The sequence below is a fragment of the Hibiscus syriacus genome, unplaced genomic scaffold, assembly GCF_006381635.1.
Source record: "Hibiscus syriacus cultivar Baekdansim isolate YM2019G1 unplaced genomic scaffold, ASM638163v2 tig00008843_pilon, whole genome shotgun sequence".
In the NCBI taxonomy this organism is placed as follows: domain Eukaryota; kingdom Viridiplantae; phylum Streptophyta; class Magnoliopsida; order Malvales; family Malvaceae; genus Hibiscus; species Hibiscus syriacus.
Genome location: NW_024062175.1, coordinates 413,696 through 431,065, shown reverse-complemented (window position 1 = coordinate 431,065; position 17,370 = coordinate 413,696). Strand labels below are relative to the sequence as shown.

Here is a 17,370-nt window from a genome sequence, read left to right as displayed (position 1 = left end):
TATCGATCCATAACAATATAACATGTAAAAATATGACAAAATCGGTCTCGAAATGACAAAACCGGTAGTAAAAAAGTATGCTTGTGTGGTCATTTTTATTTCAGAATTTTTATTTTTTAATATAAAAAGTTAGATATTTTAAGCAAAACCCAGTAAGAAAAGAACAAAAACTTTGCAGTAACAAAATAATAATATTGGGAAACCCACCGTGTTATCAGTTTCTCAAAGAACAAAAACCTAGAAACATACATCTCTCAACGCAAACTTATGATATACTCTTATTATCTCGATAGGATAAAGTTAGGTCAGTTTTAGTTTTATTTTTTTGGTTAGAATTTTGTGTCATTTAAACTGTTGGTTGAAGAACTCAAACTGGTGCACGCATAAGTGTCGATCCAAAAAACATCGAAATCGATAATTATTATGTAACAGGTAAATTTACAATGTAACCGGTAAAAATATACTGGTTAATTAGCAAATAGGTTTACATTATGTATCGACACTCTTTAAATATGTGTCGATACTTTTTTCCCAAAATGAAAGCACAACGAGGTGCACGCATAAAATGTCGATACATTTAAAATTGTATCAATCCCAAAAACATCAAAACCGATAATTATAATGTAATAAGTAAATTTGCAATGTTACCGGTTTAAATATACTTGTTTAATTAGAAAATAGGTCAATATAAACGTTACCTATTATATTATATAAACGCTACCTAATATATTATTGTACTTGATAATATTTCCAATTAAATGATATAACATAACTTATTTAAATTTTAACTAACAAGTCACGCCGTTTTTTAGCCTTCTTTTAGAGGCCGCACATCGGAAGTACCCATGAACTTGCCTTGTTATTTTATTTGAACATCCAATCGGATGAAACTTAGAATCGGCAAACGACACTCCATTTAGGCTGTGACATTGCATGAAAACCGTTCTAGGTTAAATTACCTCTTTGGTCACCCAACTATCATTAAGTTTCTATTTTTATTATCCAATTCTTATTTTTCAAAATCATATTTAACGTTATGTTTTGGTTATGTTTTAAATTTTTTTATTATGCGCCGTTAAAATATTAACGACGATACTTATGTGACATTTTTAAATTATTTTTCAATGATAACATGTCATTTATCTTATGGTGACACATCAGTATTAATTTTTTTAATTGCAGTGATCAAAACATTATTTTAAGTGTAATTTTAAAAATAAATAATAGTTGATTGACCAAATAGTAGCTTACCCTATATTTTATATTGAACAATTCTTTTTAAATAATCAAATGTTGCACAAATCAAATGACCTCCATAGTACATGAATTGTTGCTCTTCCTTAAGGACTCATCTTCGAGCACTGAGAATCATAGGAGTGTAAGTGTTCAATGTCAAGAGGTTGAGAGTTATCTTTAAACATATATTGTCTTGTATCCAGATAAATCAAAAAGAAATAATCAAATGTGAAGCTTAGCCATATCTTCTTCTTCATCCTCTTCTTCACTTAAGGTGCTCTCATTTTGAGTAGAGGATTTCAATGCAACACATTTTTCTTTTTTTCTTCTTCTTGTTCTTGTTCTTACTCGTTTACCATCAACTCATGAGTGAGATGGGAGTCAATGAATTCATCAAGAGTGAGAGACTTTAGGTTCTTCACTTTGATTATCATCGCCTTCTTTGATTGTCAAGACTTTGGAAGAGAGTAAATCATCTTCTTAACAAGCTTCGCTTTAAGGATGATTTTCCATACCCTTCGAGATCATTAACAAACACTAAAAATCTATCTACCATAGCTTTGATATCTTCATATGTTTTCATCTTGAAAATTTCATAGTTATGGTTGAAAAGAGCGATTTTTGTTTCCCTCACTTCACCGGTTCCTTCATGAGTGACTTGGAGCTTGTCCCAAATCTCTTTGGCATTTGAACAATATGAGACTCTTCCATATTCATTTGGTTCTAATGCACAAAATAGAATTTGCATAACCTTGGTATTTTGTTGGAACTTCTTTTCTTCTTCGCTCCAATCTTCCATCTCATTGGTTGGAGTAGAGTGACCCTTCATGATAGAGTTCCATGCTCTTAGATCATTTGTTTGAATAAAGAGTATCATCTTATTATTTCAATAGGCATAATTTGCTTAATTGAAATAAGGTGGTTTATTGACCGATACAAGTCATCTTCTCGGTTGAGTCAGAAAATGATAGAGTGCTTATATAATCTTCACAAGGTTGTTAGATCGTCGATTGTGACCCACTCTGATATCAATTGTTGGACTCGATTAATCAATCGAAATCCACCAAGATGGAGGTCAATTGACCTTTAAAAATCTTTGTGGAAACAATCAAAGATAGAAAAATTAACACAACGATTTATAGTGGTTCGACTTCTCAACCAAGTCTGCATCCACTACCTTAGCTTCACACTAAGGATTTTACAATAAATTCATTAATTTGTTCTTTCCTTTCAAGGATAAGGTGTAACCTTTACAACTCTCTAGTCTTTCCGAAGGCAAAACTAGAACCTCTCCTCTCTTACAAGGTTTGATTTGGGTAAACAAGAATACCTCTCTAAGTAAGTGTTTACAAGAATTAAGCTCACAAAGAATGAATTAAGAAGATATGGAATAAGCTCAATGCACTTATGTACAAGAGAAAATCAATAAAATACGAATGAAAACTGTTTTTCTTGATCTCCAAGCTTGGATAGGTATAGTAACATTCTTCAAGTGTCTCTTTGTTGTTTTTATCAGTTGGAATGTGTTTCTAACCGTTTATGACCAATGGAGAAGAATTATATCCGTTGGAAGATTTAAAAATATGCAATAAAGGTCACTTGTATATGAATTTTTATAAACTATAGGGAAATTTTCGAAACTCTATGAAAGGGGAATAAAATTTTTGACCGTTGGAACCCAAAGTTTCAAAACCCTTGTAAAATTTCAAAAATCCAATGTCTACTGCATATGGGTTCGAGCATCAGCTACTGTAGCAAGATGATTGAGCGTTCATTGACAAAAGGTTGAGAGTATTTAAAACATATACTACTTTATAATCACCTTAGTTTAATAAAAAAAACAATCACCATACTACAGATACTGTGATTAAACCCATGACATTTAATAACAAAAATGATATATTTAATTAATAAGATAAAAGTGGTTAAAGCTTTTATATATATATATATATATATATATATATATGAGAAAGAGAGCAGTTCACGAGCGAAATTCTGTTGAAGAAAGCAGGCGTTGATAGTTGATAGTTGATAGTTGATAGTTGATAGTTGATAGTTGATTGGTGGATAAAGTGGGTCCATATCCTTCACGGGTGCTGCAAACCAAAATTATTTCTATTTAACAAATTAAAAAATGTGGTAGAAAACAAATTAACTGTGGGTCCCCTTTAAAACTCACCCAAAAACTACAAGGGCAAAAAAATATACATTTTCAGTTGCTCTCAACCACGAAAAAACCAATCACGCTTTCCATCAATATTTTTCTCCCAAAACCCACATTTTATTTCAATTATAAATAAATGGTTGAGTTTAATTAGAGGGTCAAGTTAGATGGTTTGTTTTGGATTTAGTAAATCAGATCAAATATTAGAAGGGAAAAATATTTAGTTTCAAAATAATAAATTCTTATTGTGTATTTAATTTAAAAAATTTCAAAAATTATAAGTTTAATTTTATTTAAATTAAATTGATAAGAACATAAAATGTTATTAAATCAAAAAATTTAAAAGGGATAAGGGCCCTTTCACACCTTATGTAGCTCTGTCCCATAGAGTCGGCACCTCCGTCTTCGTCTTCGTCCTCGTCCGATGATTGTCGTATTATCGTACGGCAAAAAACTGCAACATCTATGGCCGACGTCCATGTTTCCATGGTGAAACCTCCTACATGCATCAAGCTTTACACCGTAGCTCGTGAAGTTCACGAATTTCCATGCCACAACAAATGGGTCACGTGAACCGCCTTATCAATTTATCATCGGATTTATTTATTTTTATAATTATCGACATCCAATTTATTAATTATTAATTTAAATTAAATATTATAGAGATAATTACGATCATCTCAACTCAGTTTATAATATTCGGAATCGTCGGGATTCAAACTCTTAATCTTACTTAAAAGATCTAGTACATCTTCATTCTAAACCAGCTAGTTGTTGGTATATATTAAGATTTACTTATGTAATATATATATATATATTAAAATTATGCAAATTTAAGGTTGTTAGATAATTAATATGGGATAAATATAATTGTACAAGGTAATATATGTTCAAAGATAAATATCATTCATTTAACATTGAATGTTCACACAACTCGCGTATTTTTGGTGCTCGAACCTGAGACCTCAAATAATAACAACAGTTCTTAAATATTAGATGAATGGGAAAAAAAGATTGTTAGATTAAAGAAATTAGATAGTTCAGATTAACTATTTAATTTTTCCAGAGAATATGTTATCATTTTCTACTATATATTAATAATTATTCTGTTTTCACTCATTTAATAGTCATAAATCTTTGTAGAGCTAAAATATTTTACACTATGTATAAACAAATGAGATTACACAATATAAATCTTTTTAGTTTTACACATAGTTAAGATTATTGGATGAGTAAAAATAGACACTTGAGCTTAACAATAGAAAATTAGAAGATCTTCACTGAAGAAAAAAATATCTCAAGCTGTCTATTTCCACTGATCCAACAATACTACGCCTATAAAAATTAGAAAAAAAGTGCATCATTTAATGAATCTAACTCTTTTAATTATAATTTTAAATCGATCATTAAAATTTTGAAATATATATAAAATAAATATGCTTGGGTAATACATACTTATCATGTAAAAGTATTAAATTTATGGGTAAACTACACATTTAGTATCTAAACTATCAATTTTAATCCGTTTTTAGTATCTAAACTTTCAATTTTTTCAAAACTCATAACTAATGTTTATTTTTTATTTCATTTTAGTATCACACTGTTAAAATCTTAACGCGTTTAGTACCTAAACTATCAATTTTGATCCATTTAAGTACCAAAACTTTTACTATTTTTCAAAAATTTAACGTTAAATTTTGAACATTGATACTAAAATGAAACAAAAAAAAATAAATTTTAGGTATATTTTTGAAAATAAAATAAAATTTAAGTAATAAAATAAACAAAAACTGATAATTAAGGTACTAAATAGAATTTATCCTAAATTTATTGTGATGAGAGTGGATGAGATTGGAGTATACATCTCAAATATTTTTTTTGTTGTTGACCAATGACGCTGTTAAATCTTATTGATGAGAATATTTAATGACGTCATTGGCCAAATGATCATATTAAATTCTTTTTTCGAGTTATAAGCCACAATGATAAAAAACGATAAGAGCTGCATTAATTTTTTTGTGATAATTCAGGGGTCTCTAATGCATTTTTTGTCATTCTAGTCTCATTGCTGTCAATCAGATCGAGCCAAACACTTTGATTAAAAAACTGAATATTTTAGGACTTGTTTTCAGTACGAGATGAGGTAGACAAAGCTGTGGTAGTAAACTAGAAAGAGCAGAGAAAAAGAAAGAGATAAAAAAAAGAAGCAGAGAGCTTTCTTCAATGAAGAAACAAGGCTGTGAGATTGAAGCAGTAGGCATCGACTACAAGATCCATACTCAAAAGAGAGACAACCCTTTCAAGATCTTAAACAAAAACCAGCAAGAAGTAGTTGATCAAAAGCAACAACGGCCAGGAATCCGGCATGTCCTACAGGATGTAAACTGCAAGGCGAAACCATGGGAAATCCTCGCCATTGTTGGTCCAAGTGGAGCTGGAAAATCTTCATTACTAGAGATCCTAGCTGGGAAACTCACCCAACAAAGTGGTTCCATTTTCGTCAACAAAACCGCCATTGATAAAGCTCAGTTCAGGAGAATCTCCGGCTATGTCACCCAGAACGACACTCTTTTCCCCCTCCTTACAATCGAAGAAACCCTCATGTTCAGCGCTAAGTTACGTTTAAGGCTCCCTCGAAGTCAGCTGAGCGTTAGGGTCAAGTCCTTGATACAAGAACTTGGTTTAGACCACATCGCCATGGCTCGGGTCGGCGATGATCGGGTTCGTGGGATATCCGGTGGAGAAAGACGCCGGGTTTCTATAGGTGTGGATGTGATTCACGACCCCAAAGTGTTGATTCTCGATGAGCCGACTTCGGGTCTCGACAGCACGTCTGCGCTACAGATCATCGATATGCTCAAGGTCATGGCTGAAACCAGGGGAAGAACGATCATTCTAAGCATTCACCAGCCTGGTTTTCGCATCGTGAAGTTGTTTAACTCTATGCTTTTACTGGCTAACGGCTCGGTTTTGCATCAGGGAACGGTGGACCAGCTGGGTGCATATTTGAGGGACATGGGGTTGCAGCTTCCTCTTCATGTGAACATCGTCGAATTCGCCATCGAGTCGATCGAAGCTATTCAGCAGCAGCGAAAGGGTGGACGGGTACAAGTTCAAGAACAAGGCTTGCCAGTAGCCCCATCGTCTCGGACCGGTAAGTTTACGCTTCAGCAGCTTTTTCAACAATCCAAGGTCGCCGATGAAGAAACTATGAACGTTGGGATTGATTTCCCAAGAGATTTCGCCAATTCGAGGTTGAAGGAGACCATGATTCTCACGCACAGATTCTCCAAGAACATATTCAGAACCAAGGAGCTGTTTGCATGCAGGACGATCCAAATGCTGGTCTCAGGGCTGGTCTTGGGCTCCATCTTCCGCAATACCAAAGACGATCTAGCGGGAGCAGAAGAAAGGGTGGGTCTGTTCGCATTTATATTAACGCTCTTACTGTCATGCACGACGGAAGCACTGCCGATATTTTTACAAGAAAGAGAGATTCTAACGAAGGAAACCTCATGCGGGAGCTACAGAGTTTCATCCTACGCGCTTGCCAACGGACTCGTATACCTACCCTTTCTACTCATTCTAGCCATTCTGTTCTCGACTCCACTGTATTGGTTAGTCGGACTCAACCCGAGTTTCACCGCCTTCGTCCACTTCCTGCTGTTGATTTGGTTGATCCTGTACACCGCAAACTCAGTGGTGGTGTGTTTTAGCGCACTGGTCCCTAATTACATAATCGGGAACTCGGTGATATCAGGCGTGATGGGCTCATTCTTTCTCTTCTCCGGATACTTCATATCGTCCCATGAGATCCCAAACTACTGGATCTTCATGCATTACATATCCTTGTTCAAGTATCCGTTCGAAGGGTTTTTGATAAACGAGTTCTCCAAATCGGGCAAGTGCTTGGAGTACATGTTCGGGAGCTGCTTGGTGACGGCGGAGGCGGTGCTCAGGGAAGAAGGGTACGGGGAAGAAAGCCGGTGGAGGAATGTGGTGGCGATGGTGGGGTTCATCTTGGTTTACAGGTTCGTTTCTTATGTCATTCTTAGGTGTCGATGCTCGACCAGGAATCTTAGGGCATCGTATTCTTGAACAGATTCTGTCTTCTTTTTCTTCTTCTTCTTCTTCTTCTTCTTTTTCTCTCTCTCTCACGTGTATGGCAACCGGATGGTTCACATGATTTTGGAATTACATAAGATAGGAAAAGCCAAAGGGACAATAAGAAAATGTTTGTATCAAGGATTCAAATAGTGGTTGCGGCAACGTTTATGGTCGCTTAACGTTGCAATCATAGACATAACCGACATTATTACATAGATTACGGGTATCGCAGTCATATAACAACAATTGCAGAAGGCACTGCTATTGTTATACCGTAGGCATTATCGTGATGACGAACCACTATTTAAATCCTTAATTTGTATTGTAACACATTATTATAAGGAAATAAATGTCATAATAGTCTACCTACCAATTGTTCTTCTCTTGTTTACAAGATTCTTCATGTTTTCTTTCTCAAGCCACAAATGTAGAGTTAATTGCATCATATGCACCTGAATCATGACTCTCATTTTAAATTAGTCTTTAAACTTTTAAATATTTTAATTTCATCCTTAAAATATGGATCTAATTTTGAATATTTTGAATTTCATTCTAAATTGGTCCTTAAACTTTTAGATCATTCAATTTCATCCCCAAATTCATTCAAATATGCAATCTGTTTCAACCATAGTTTAATCTAAAAAAAATTCAAGCATATAATAATATAATATGCCTAATGATTTTATTAACAAGAGATGTGATTAGTATATATGAATAATTTAGGATAAAATTGAAATATTCAAAAAGTTTGGGGACCAATTTAGGATGAACATCATAGCTTGGGGAAAAATAAAATGTTCAAAAGTTTGAGGACTAATTTAGAATAATAGTCATAGTTTAAGTATGAACTTAAAATATTTAAAAGTTTAGGGACTATTTTGAAATGAGGGTCATAGATTGGGGACTAATTTTTATATAAAATGGACAAAAATAAAATTTTAGAATGAGTATAATTAATAAAATAAAATGGATGAAGATTGATGTTGTCATGGTGCTCGGTTAGTGTTGTTAGCAGATTTGGTGATCTTGGTTTCTGTTGTTGTTCGGTTCCTTCCTATTGTTGTTGTGTTTGTTGTAGATCAGTTTTATGATTGTCCATCTCGTTTTATATTCGTTCTGTTGTAGGATTTGTATTGGTGTTAGTTTGAGTTGGGTTGTGGCTTGGGGTATGCCTTGTGTGTTGTTATTGTTATTTATGTATTCGATCCCTTCAACCTCTTGGTTCACTTTTTTTCCTCCATTCAGGGATAGGGAGGTTTTTTAATGAGGTCATCGAGGTGGTGTACTTTGAAATTATTCGTAATACAAAATACCCTTTTTTAAATAAAAAAATATCACTGCCTTGAATCCAATGATTTTACACTCTTAACCGACCTCATATTTCCCCCAACTCTACGATTACCTCGTTTTTTAAACAACCTTGGTGATTGTTAGTAGTTTATAATGTTGGTAGGCGCCTAAAAAAGTTAAGTAAATTATACTATATGAATAATTGTGTTGTAAAGACATAATTAATTTGTTGAAAATACAAACTTTGTATGTAAATTTTTTTTAATGGAAAGTTGCTAGTTTTTTTTTTAAAAAAGAAATATTTAGAATTACGATAAAAATTTATAAACATAATCGTAAGCTAAAATATAATTAAGACCAAAACTAATCACCCGATCACACAAAGACCAAAAAAATGGGCAATTGGTGTATCCAAAGACCCCTCAGATTATACAGATTGGCAATTAATAAAAGACCCACGGTGGCAAAGTTAGTTTCTTGTGAAGGGTGGGAAGGGGTGAATGTCTGCTATGTTGATGAAAAGGGGTGTTGCATCCATTGCATCGGATCTATGCCCGCTATGCCACCTTTTCCCTGATTCTGTTAATCACCTATTTTTCGCGTGTGGTATATCCAGGAAGATATGGTCCCATTTTCGTGCGTATTGGAATCTTTCTTCAGTACTTCATCATGAACCGGTCTCTTTCCTTGTTGCCTGGGACGGTGATCGACCTACGAGTAAAGACTCCTACATCTGGAAGGCGCTCCCGTTTGCAATATCTTGGTCCATTTGGCTGCTTCGAAATGAAATTATTTTAGAGGGAAGACGTTAGACCGCTGTCAGTTGATTTTTACCATCAAATATCGAATCGCCTGTTGGTGCTTGGCTAATTTTCCAGATGCTGGTGTGTCTATGAACAATTTCATCGCTGATTTGGTTAGAGCAGACAGGATCATCTCTGGCTTCACCCCTCCCCCTCAGGCTGGCTGAAAATGAACGTAGATGGAGCATACTTGGATAAGACTTGAATAATGTAACCTGCCGGCTCGTCTAATTAGTGTTCTTGCTGGTTTGGTAAAGTTTGTTGGGTTGCTGCCCGAGGGTGCTGTATTTCATTCCTTGCAGTGTGCGTATGCTTTCGGTTTGGGGTCATTTATCTCGAGTTCTGCCGGTGATCCCATAATTTTATTCATGGTTTTCATACGGCTTGTTCCTCCCGTTTTTGTGCCAAGCTGGTGATTTGCTCTGCTCTAGTGGCTCGACTGGGATATCAACGAGATTGTGGAGCCAGCTTGACGTCCTCGGTGTCTCTGATTGATTGTGACCACAGATTTTGTGGGTATGCTAGCTTTAGATATTTAGGTGCTGTCTTCTCTCTTGCTCAGAATGATTGGGCTAATGTATGTTGCGAGTTTTGTTGGTCCTCTTTTGTTTATGTAACAGACACAATGTTTTGGTTGTGATATAATAAATTTTGGGCCATCTTCTTTTTCAAAAATAATAATAATAATAATAAGATCATTTGATCCTTAACTAAAGTCAACATGACCAAATAGAACAACATCTTTTGTTGTCATGTATTGAAATTCAATCCATAAAATTTCACAAGATTCTCATTGTAACTCATGACCATTGATATGGTTGAATTTTAATTCGAATCATGAGTAGAACCAATACTTCTTATTACGTGTTTGGTGAATTGATAGGATTACCCATTGTTTCTGTCGTAACCGGTTTTCGTCCGGGCACGAATATATTTAAATTTGGCGGGAAAATTGATGTGAATAAATGGTTTTGAAAATAATTTGGGAGTCGCCATCGGCCTTTTGGGTCAGGTAGGTCGAATACCTAAAAAAAAATATTTTTTAAAAGAGTTTTTTTTTAAAAAAACATCAATTAAAAAATTAAACTGATCTGCGTTTATAACCAAAAATTCGTTCTTTTTAATAATAACAAGGGATTCGTGGTCGGTTACGTTTAGGGAAGGATTAGCACCCCTACAACGCCCAAAATTGGTACTTTTTAATTATAAATTGTCTATATCATTAAAATTTTAAAAATTCAAAAATATATTTAATTTATAATTCTATTATTTTCAAAATTATATTTATTTAAAAATATCCGAAAAGAACTTCTAGGTGCCTTCAGACAGCTCTTTTCTTTGATATTGATAAATATTAATTTAAATAATATTGTTTATTTTTTAATTTTTTAAAATATCAGAATAGGACATCCAGTTGTATTAAGACTGTCCTTTTCTTTGATAAAAAATAAATATTTAAAAATTATTATTTATTATATTTATGAATATATAAAAATATTTAACCATATAAAATAAAAAATATTACTAAAACAATGTATTTTAAGCAGTAAAATTAAAACATATAAAATAAATAACTAAATTATAATAAAAATAAAATTAAATCTAATTCCTAATTAATTAAATATTTTATTTTTTAATTTAATAATTTAGTGACCAAAACAAAATTATCTAAAATTCAAATTTTATAATAAAATTAATTAAAAATATGAACTAGGGATAAAAATTTTATTTATTAAAATTAAGGGATTAAATCTATCATTTATCCTAAATATATTATTTTAATAAAAGGGACTAAAATGAATAAAATTAAAATTCGAAGACTAAATTAAAATTATTACAAATTCAGTTTAGTGACCAAAATGTAAAATTTACAAATACGAAGGACTGCGGCCGGGGTTTAACTATTTCGTAATTACGCGAATAGCCCTTCCCAAAACGGCGTCGTTCGGGAAGGGCTATTTAAGCCTAAAATCAGCTGGCCCGAAGGGCCAGCCTCATTTCTCCTCTCTTTCCTCTCTCTCTCTTTTCTGAGAGAAAGAAATTCTCTCGCTTCTCTCTAGAAAAGAGAGAAGCTCTCCGGCCGACCGCCGTTAGCCACCGTCAATACCACCGCCGGCCGCCATATCCGGTGGCCGGAAATTACAAATCCCACCCCAAATTAAAGCCTGGTTTTCCCTAAAGCTAGATCCGTAGGTTTTTTAGCCTAAAATACTACTGAAATGCGTAGATCTAAAGTTTATACCTTCGACCTTTGACTTTCCGATGGCTCCAAAAAGGTTCTGATGACCAACGGTTCCCTCGGTAAGTTTTTTTCTTCCTTTTTCCTTTTGTTTTTGCTCTGTTGTTGTAGACTGGGATCGTTGGTAGTTGTTATTTTCTCTGTTTTTTTTTTCTCTGTTTCTGTCCCCCCCTTTTTTTTTGCAGATGGGTGGTGGCTTTTATAGCCACCACCGGTGTAGCCGTCGGACCGGTCCGAAGAAGGGCTCTCGGTGAGTCACCGGACTACCAGTGGTGACTCACCGAGTAGCCATGGCGTGGACGGCTGCCATTTTATCTTCTGGAGTCTTCGGTTGGGACGTGGCAGCGGCGTGGCGGCGAGAAGACTGTCGGTAGCCGCGTGGAAGCTGGGGCGGCGCCGCGTGGCCCTAGGGTATCAAACCCTAGGGTTTCTCTCTGGAACCATGTGGACCGTTGGATCGTGCCAGATCCAACGGTTGTGATGAGGCGGCTGAGGATGATTAGGGTTAGGAAACCCTAACTGAAAACCCAAATATTTAGGGTTTCTGGTTGGATTTGGACCGGCTCTGGTTGGTTTGTAACTGGGCCGGTCCAGTTGTAATTGGGCCTGTAATTATTATTATGTATTTAATATATTTAATATAAATTAATAATAATAATAATAATAATAATAATAATAATAATAATGATAATAATATTAATAATAATAAGGATAATAATAATAATAATAATAATATGGATAAAAAAATTTTAGTATCTTCAGCTGCCCCTCTTTGCTCATTCTTGTGTTAACAAGAATAGGGCAAAGATGAAAAGATAATAAATTTTTTTTATCCATTTGACTTTACTTTGATCATTATGGAGATATTGAATAAATTCTTCTTTTTCTCCAAATAAGTTCTTCTTATTATGAACTTTCTGCTGGGGATGATGATGACCTCCTTTTTGTGATAGAGTCATTCAAAAGGTTGAATAAGCTCTTGATGAGTTCTTCTCATTATGAACTTTCTCTTCCTTCTTCAGATGAGTTCTTCTCATTATGAACTTTACCTGGCAATGTTGATCCATCAAATGATGAATTCAAGCAAAAGGTTGAACAAATTCTTCTCATTATGAACTTCTTCTTCCTTCTTCAGATGAGTTCTTCTCATTATGAACTTTACCTGGCAATGTTGATCCATCAAATGATGAATTCAAGCAAAAGGTTGAACAAATTCTTCTCATTATGAACTTCTTCTTCCTTCTTCAGATGAGTTCTTCTCATTATGAACTTTACCTGGCAAAGATGATTCACCAAATGATGGATTCAGGTAAAAGGTTAAACAAGTTCTTCTCATTATGAACTTCTTCTTCCTCTTCAGATAAGTTCTTCTCATTATGAACTTTCTCTGGAAATGCTGATCCATCGAATGATGGATTTGAGCAAAAGGTTGAACAAATTCTTCTCATTATGAATTTCTTCTTCCTTCTTCAGATGAGTTCTTCTCATTATGAACCTTCTCTGGCAATGATAATCCATCAAGTGATGAATTCAAGCAAAAGGTTAAACAAGTTCTTCTCATTATGAACTTCTTCTTCCTCTTCAGATAAGTTCTTCTCATTATGAACTTTCTCTGGAAATGTTAATCCATCAAGTGATGAATTCGAGCAAAAGATTAAACAAGTTCTTCTCATTATGAACTTCTTCTTCCTCTTCAGATAAGTTCTTCTCATTATGAACTTTCTCTGGAAATGCTGATCCATCGAATGATGGATTTGAGCAAAAGGTTGAACAAATTCTTCTCATTATGAATTTCTTCTTCCTCTTCAGATAAGTTCTTCTCATTATGAACTTTCTCTGGAAAGGCTGATCCATCAATTGATGAATTCAGGTAAAAGGTTGAACAAATTCTTCTCATTATGAACTTCTTCTTCCTTCTTCAGATGAGTTCTTCTCATTATGAACTTTCTCTGGCAAAGCTAATCCATCAAGTGATGGATTCAGGCAAAAGGTTGAACAAATTCTTCTCATTATGAATTTCTTCTTCCTCTTTCAAATGAGTTCTTCTCATTATGAACTCTAACTGGCATTGCTGATCCACCGGGTGGTGAATTTAAGCAAAAAGTTGAACAAGTTCTTCTCATTATGAACTTCTTCTTCCTTCTTCAGATAAGTTCTTCTCATTATGAACTTTCTCTGGAAATGCTGATCCATCGAATGATGGATTTGAGCAAAAGGTTGAACAAATTCTTCTCATTATGAATTTCTTCTTCCTTCTTCAGATGAGTTCTTCTCATTATGAACTTTTTCTGGAAAAGCTGATCCATCAGATGATGGATTTGAGCAAAAGGTTGAACAAATTCTTCTCATTATGAATTTCTTCTTCCTTCTTCAGATGAGTTCTTCTCATTATGAACTTTCTCTGGAAATGTTAATCCATCAAATGATGGATTTGAATCTTTGCTAAAATTTTGAAATTCCTGTCAAATATTCAACATGGATAAAATGAATGAAAATGCTCCTATTTTGCAAATGTCTAAATATGATGCATGAATGTTGATGCAATTTTCATTTGACTTCAAAATGGTGAACTCGGTTTTCCTCCACTTCATCATTTATTGCCAGGGTCACCTCTGGATATCAGTGTAGCAACTTATGCTATCAAGCTTGCATTTCTGAAGAACTATCTGATCAACTTGTATCTTTATGTATTCTTTGCTTCATGAAAGTCTCAGAAGAATTGTTTTATTTGTGGAACTCTTGTCGTAGTCAGAATTATGACCTTAGTGCCCCATTTTGTCTTGGATAAAACCAACTTTATTTGTTTGGACTTGTGTAGAAATCCCATAAAGTTTTCATCTTTGAAAAGAGAATCTGTCATCTTTAAAAAGAGAATCTACCATCTTTGAAGAGTGTAGATGTAGATATGCCTGACTCCAAGGATTAATTAAGAGAGTAGAGTCTGTTCTGATTTGACTCTTGAAACATATCACAAGGAGGATTTTTTCCAATTCCTTTCATGTCTCCACATCTAATTGGATCTCGAACAAAGCAACTCAAACCATATCATGTAAAGATGTTTAACAACAACCTATTGTTTGATCTTAGTTGGCTCCAATAGTTTCTTGTTGTTAAAATTTCAGCTCTCCTTCTGTGGAAAGAAATCTTCATCATATCTCAACTTCTAATCTTGGGGTTGAAGAAGACAGACTTCATCTTGGATCAAAAATGGAAACCATATGATCACAACATTGGTTCAGCATCAGAATAACTGGTTCGTAAAACATTTGACAACACATGCATCATCTCATGTGGTTTCTACTCAGATGTAAAACATTTGACAACACATTCATCCTTTTCTGTGTATTCTGCTCAGATGTAAAACATTTGACAACACATTCATCCTTTTCTGTGTATTCTGCTCAGATGTTTCAATCATTGAAGCTCTTTGTCTAGTGTTCAAAGTTTTTGTATAATGTCACAAGATCAGTTGAGAACAAAACTCAATGAGAATACAAGAGAAATGTTAGTATGACCAAAAAAGTTGGTCAAATTCACAAAATGTGCTGGTGTCGAATTGAATAGGAGATACTAATTGCTCTTGATATTATCTCAGGCAAGGGAAAGTATAATACTGATCACATTTTTTCCATAATGAGCGTTGTAGGAAGTAGAAACACATCAACTATAGGATTCACGTACAGAAAAAGGTCCAGGGAATTCTTGCTGCTGGGGATGAAACGCGCATGATAAAACCCAATAGATGGAAAATCAGTTCATCTTGGCTGGCAATGATGACCCCAATAACAACGTGAATAACAGTAATGTAAGTGAGTCGAGTATTCCTTTCCAATGTCATCAAGTAAGTAAAAACTGATGTGAAAAACAGCTTCATAATCCCAACAGTATGGTTGAAACTAACTGCCATGAACCTCAAAGAAATATTTTCAATTATCACCGACACACAGAAGGCCAAATTCAATGCTGAAATCTTAAGGAACTGAAACCTGGATCGAGTAGTCTGCCTGAGGATCATCTTTATTTATGCAACCGTAATGTAGTTTATCAAAGAACACACTGTCATACGGTTAAGAATATTAGGTTTTTGAAAACATACTTGCTGAGTAACATTTGTTCAACAACATGATCATAATGTAACTGCCTGATGAACGAAGCAATTATGTATAGTCAGTTCGACTGTCACTGTTTTACCATTTTCATTCTTCACACCTTTCTGTCTCATTGGAAATATTTTTTCAAGTCAATGATCTTGACACAGGATGATATAGGCCTTCAGCATGCCCCACATTGGCTAATACAAGTGTTCAAAATGCATCAACAGTTCTGATTCTGATTGAAATGGGTTTTCAGCATGCCCCAGCATTTTGCTGATAAATATTCAGAATATTTCAACATTTCTGATTCTGTTTGAAAAGGGTTTTCAGCATGCCCCAATATTTGCTTCTTGTTAATATGAGTCTTCAAAATACACCACATGGATCTGTCTGAAGTGAGCTCTAAAATGTCCCAATATTGCTTCTTGTTAAGATGAGCCTACAAGAATGCCCAAATATTCATATTGCTGTGAGCCTTCAAAATGCCCCAATATTCTATTTCTGGTTGAAATGGGCCCTCAAGATGTCCCTCTAGATTTATCTGATTTACTCTCAATCTCTGTTTGACTGGAATGTCATGATCCCCACGAGGTCCAATTTTGACATTGATTTGTTGTAGGTACTTGTAGCTTTATTCGTGTCCCAAATCTATTTATCTTGAATACTCTCATTCTGGTGTCACTAAACAGCCGTGTTGTCAAGTAGCTGGAGGAATTCTCTTCATCTTGTCACAAAGTTATGAAGTGCTCAATCATTCTGACAGAAATGTCTCAGATATGTGTCTCTTCTGAGTGAGGTGATCATTTACAGTGGTACAGGTTCTTGAAAAGTCCGCACCCATGCAACATGTTGATTCTGATAACTACTCATCTGATTATGAAGCAATCTTTCAGGATGATTTCACAGATATTGATAGTTCTTCTGATATCGAGGAAATCCTGAATTCTGATTCTGATGATGAGAATAAACTGTTATACTTGACGAAAATGGGATTCTCAGAGGCTGAAACTTCAATAGCCCTGGAGAAATGTGGTCCAGATTCATCAATTGCAAAATTGATAGATTTTATATGTACTGCTCAAATGACTAAGGATGATGACGCACTTCTTCCGGTAAAAGATGGGAAGCCATTATGTGATGATCCCAATAACAAGAAAAGGCGAAACTTGTGCTATGATTTTTGGGAAAGGAATAAGCAAAAGAAGCTTGAAAAGAAGCTTCGTAATGAAGACAATCATGCAGTTCATCTTTTAATTCCAATGATTGGTTCTGTATTTCCTACCAAACCAGATCAGATAACTCAAAGAACACTTCCAGAAGATGCTATTGAGTCTCCTTATTTCTACTATGAGCAAATTCATCTTCCAAATTCAATGATTGGTTCTGCCAAACCAGATCAGATAACTCAAAGAACACTTCCAGAAGATGCTATTAGCA

At 34.5% G+C, this 17,370-nt stretch overlaps 1 protein-coding gene across 2 annotated transcripts; it reads left to right on the top strand.

The window, feature by feature from the left end:
* Positions 1-5,461: 5,461 nt before the first annotated feature.
* Positions 5,462-7,725, top strand: LOC120202476 (ABC transporter G family member 5-like). Of its 2 annotated transcripts, none has more exons than XM_039202888.1 (2): positions 5,462-7,506; positions 7,539-7,725. In XM_039202888.1, the coding sequence occupies exon 1, from the start codon at positions 5,624-5,626 to the stop codon at positions 7,496-7,498; it is 1,875 nt and encodes a 624-aa protein (XP_039058819.1). In that variant the 5' UTR covers positions 5,462-5,623; the 3' UTR covers positions 7,499-7,506; positions 7,539-7,725. The 2 variants fall into 2 exon arrangements, with proteins under 2 accessions (XP_039058819.1, XP_039058818.1); XM_039202887.1 differs by having other exon boundaries at positions 5,462-7,512; positions 7,545-7,725.
* The last annotated feature ends 9,645 nt before the right edge of the window (positions 7,726-17,370 follow it).

What these genes read in the sequence shown, in the direction of transcription:
- LOC120202476 (XM_039202888.1), top strand. Translation starts at nt 5,624, where the DNA reads ATGAAGAAACAAGGCTGTGAGATTGAAGCAGTAGGCATCGACTACAAG.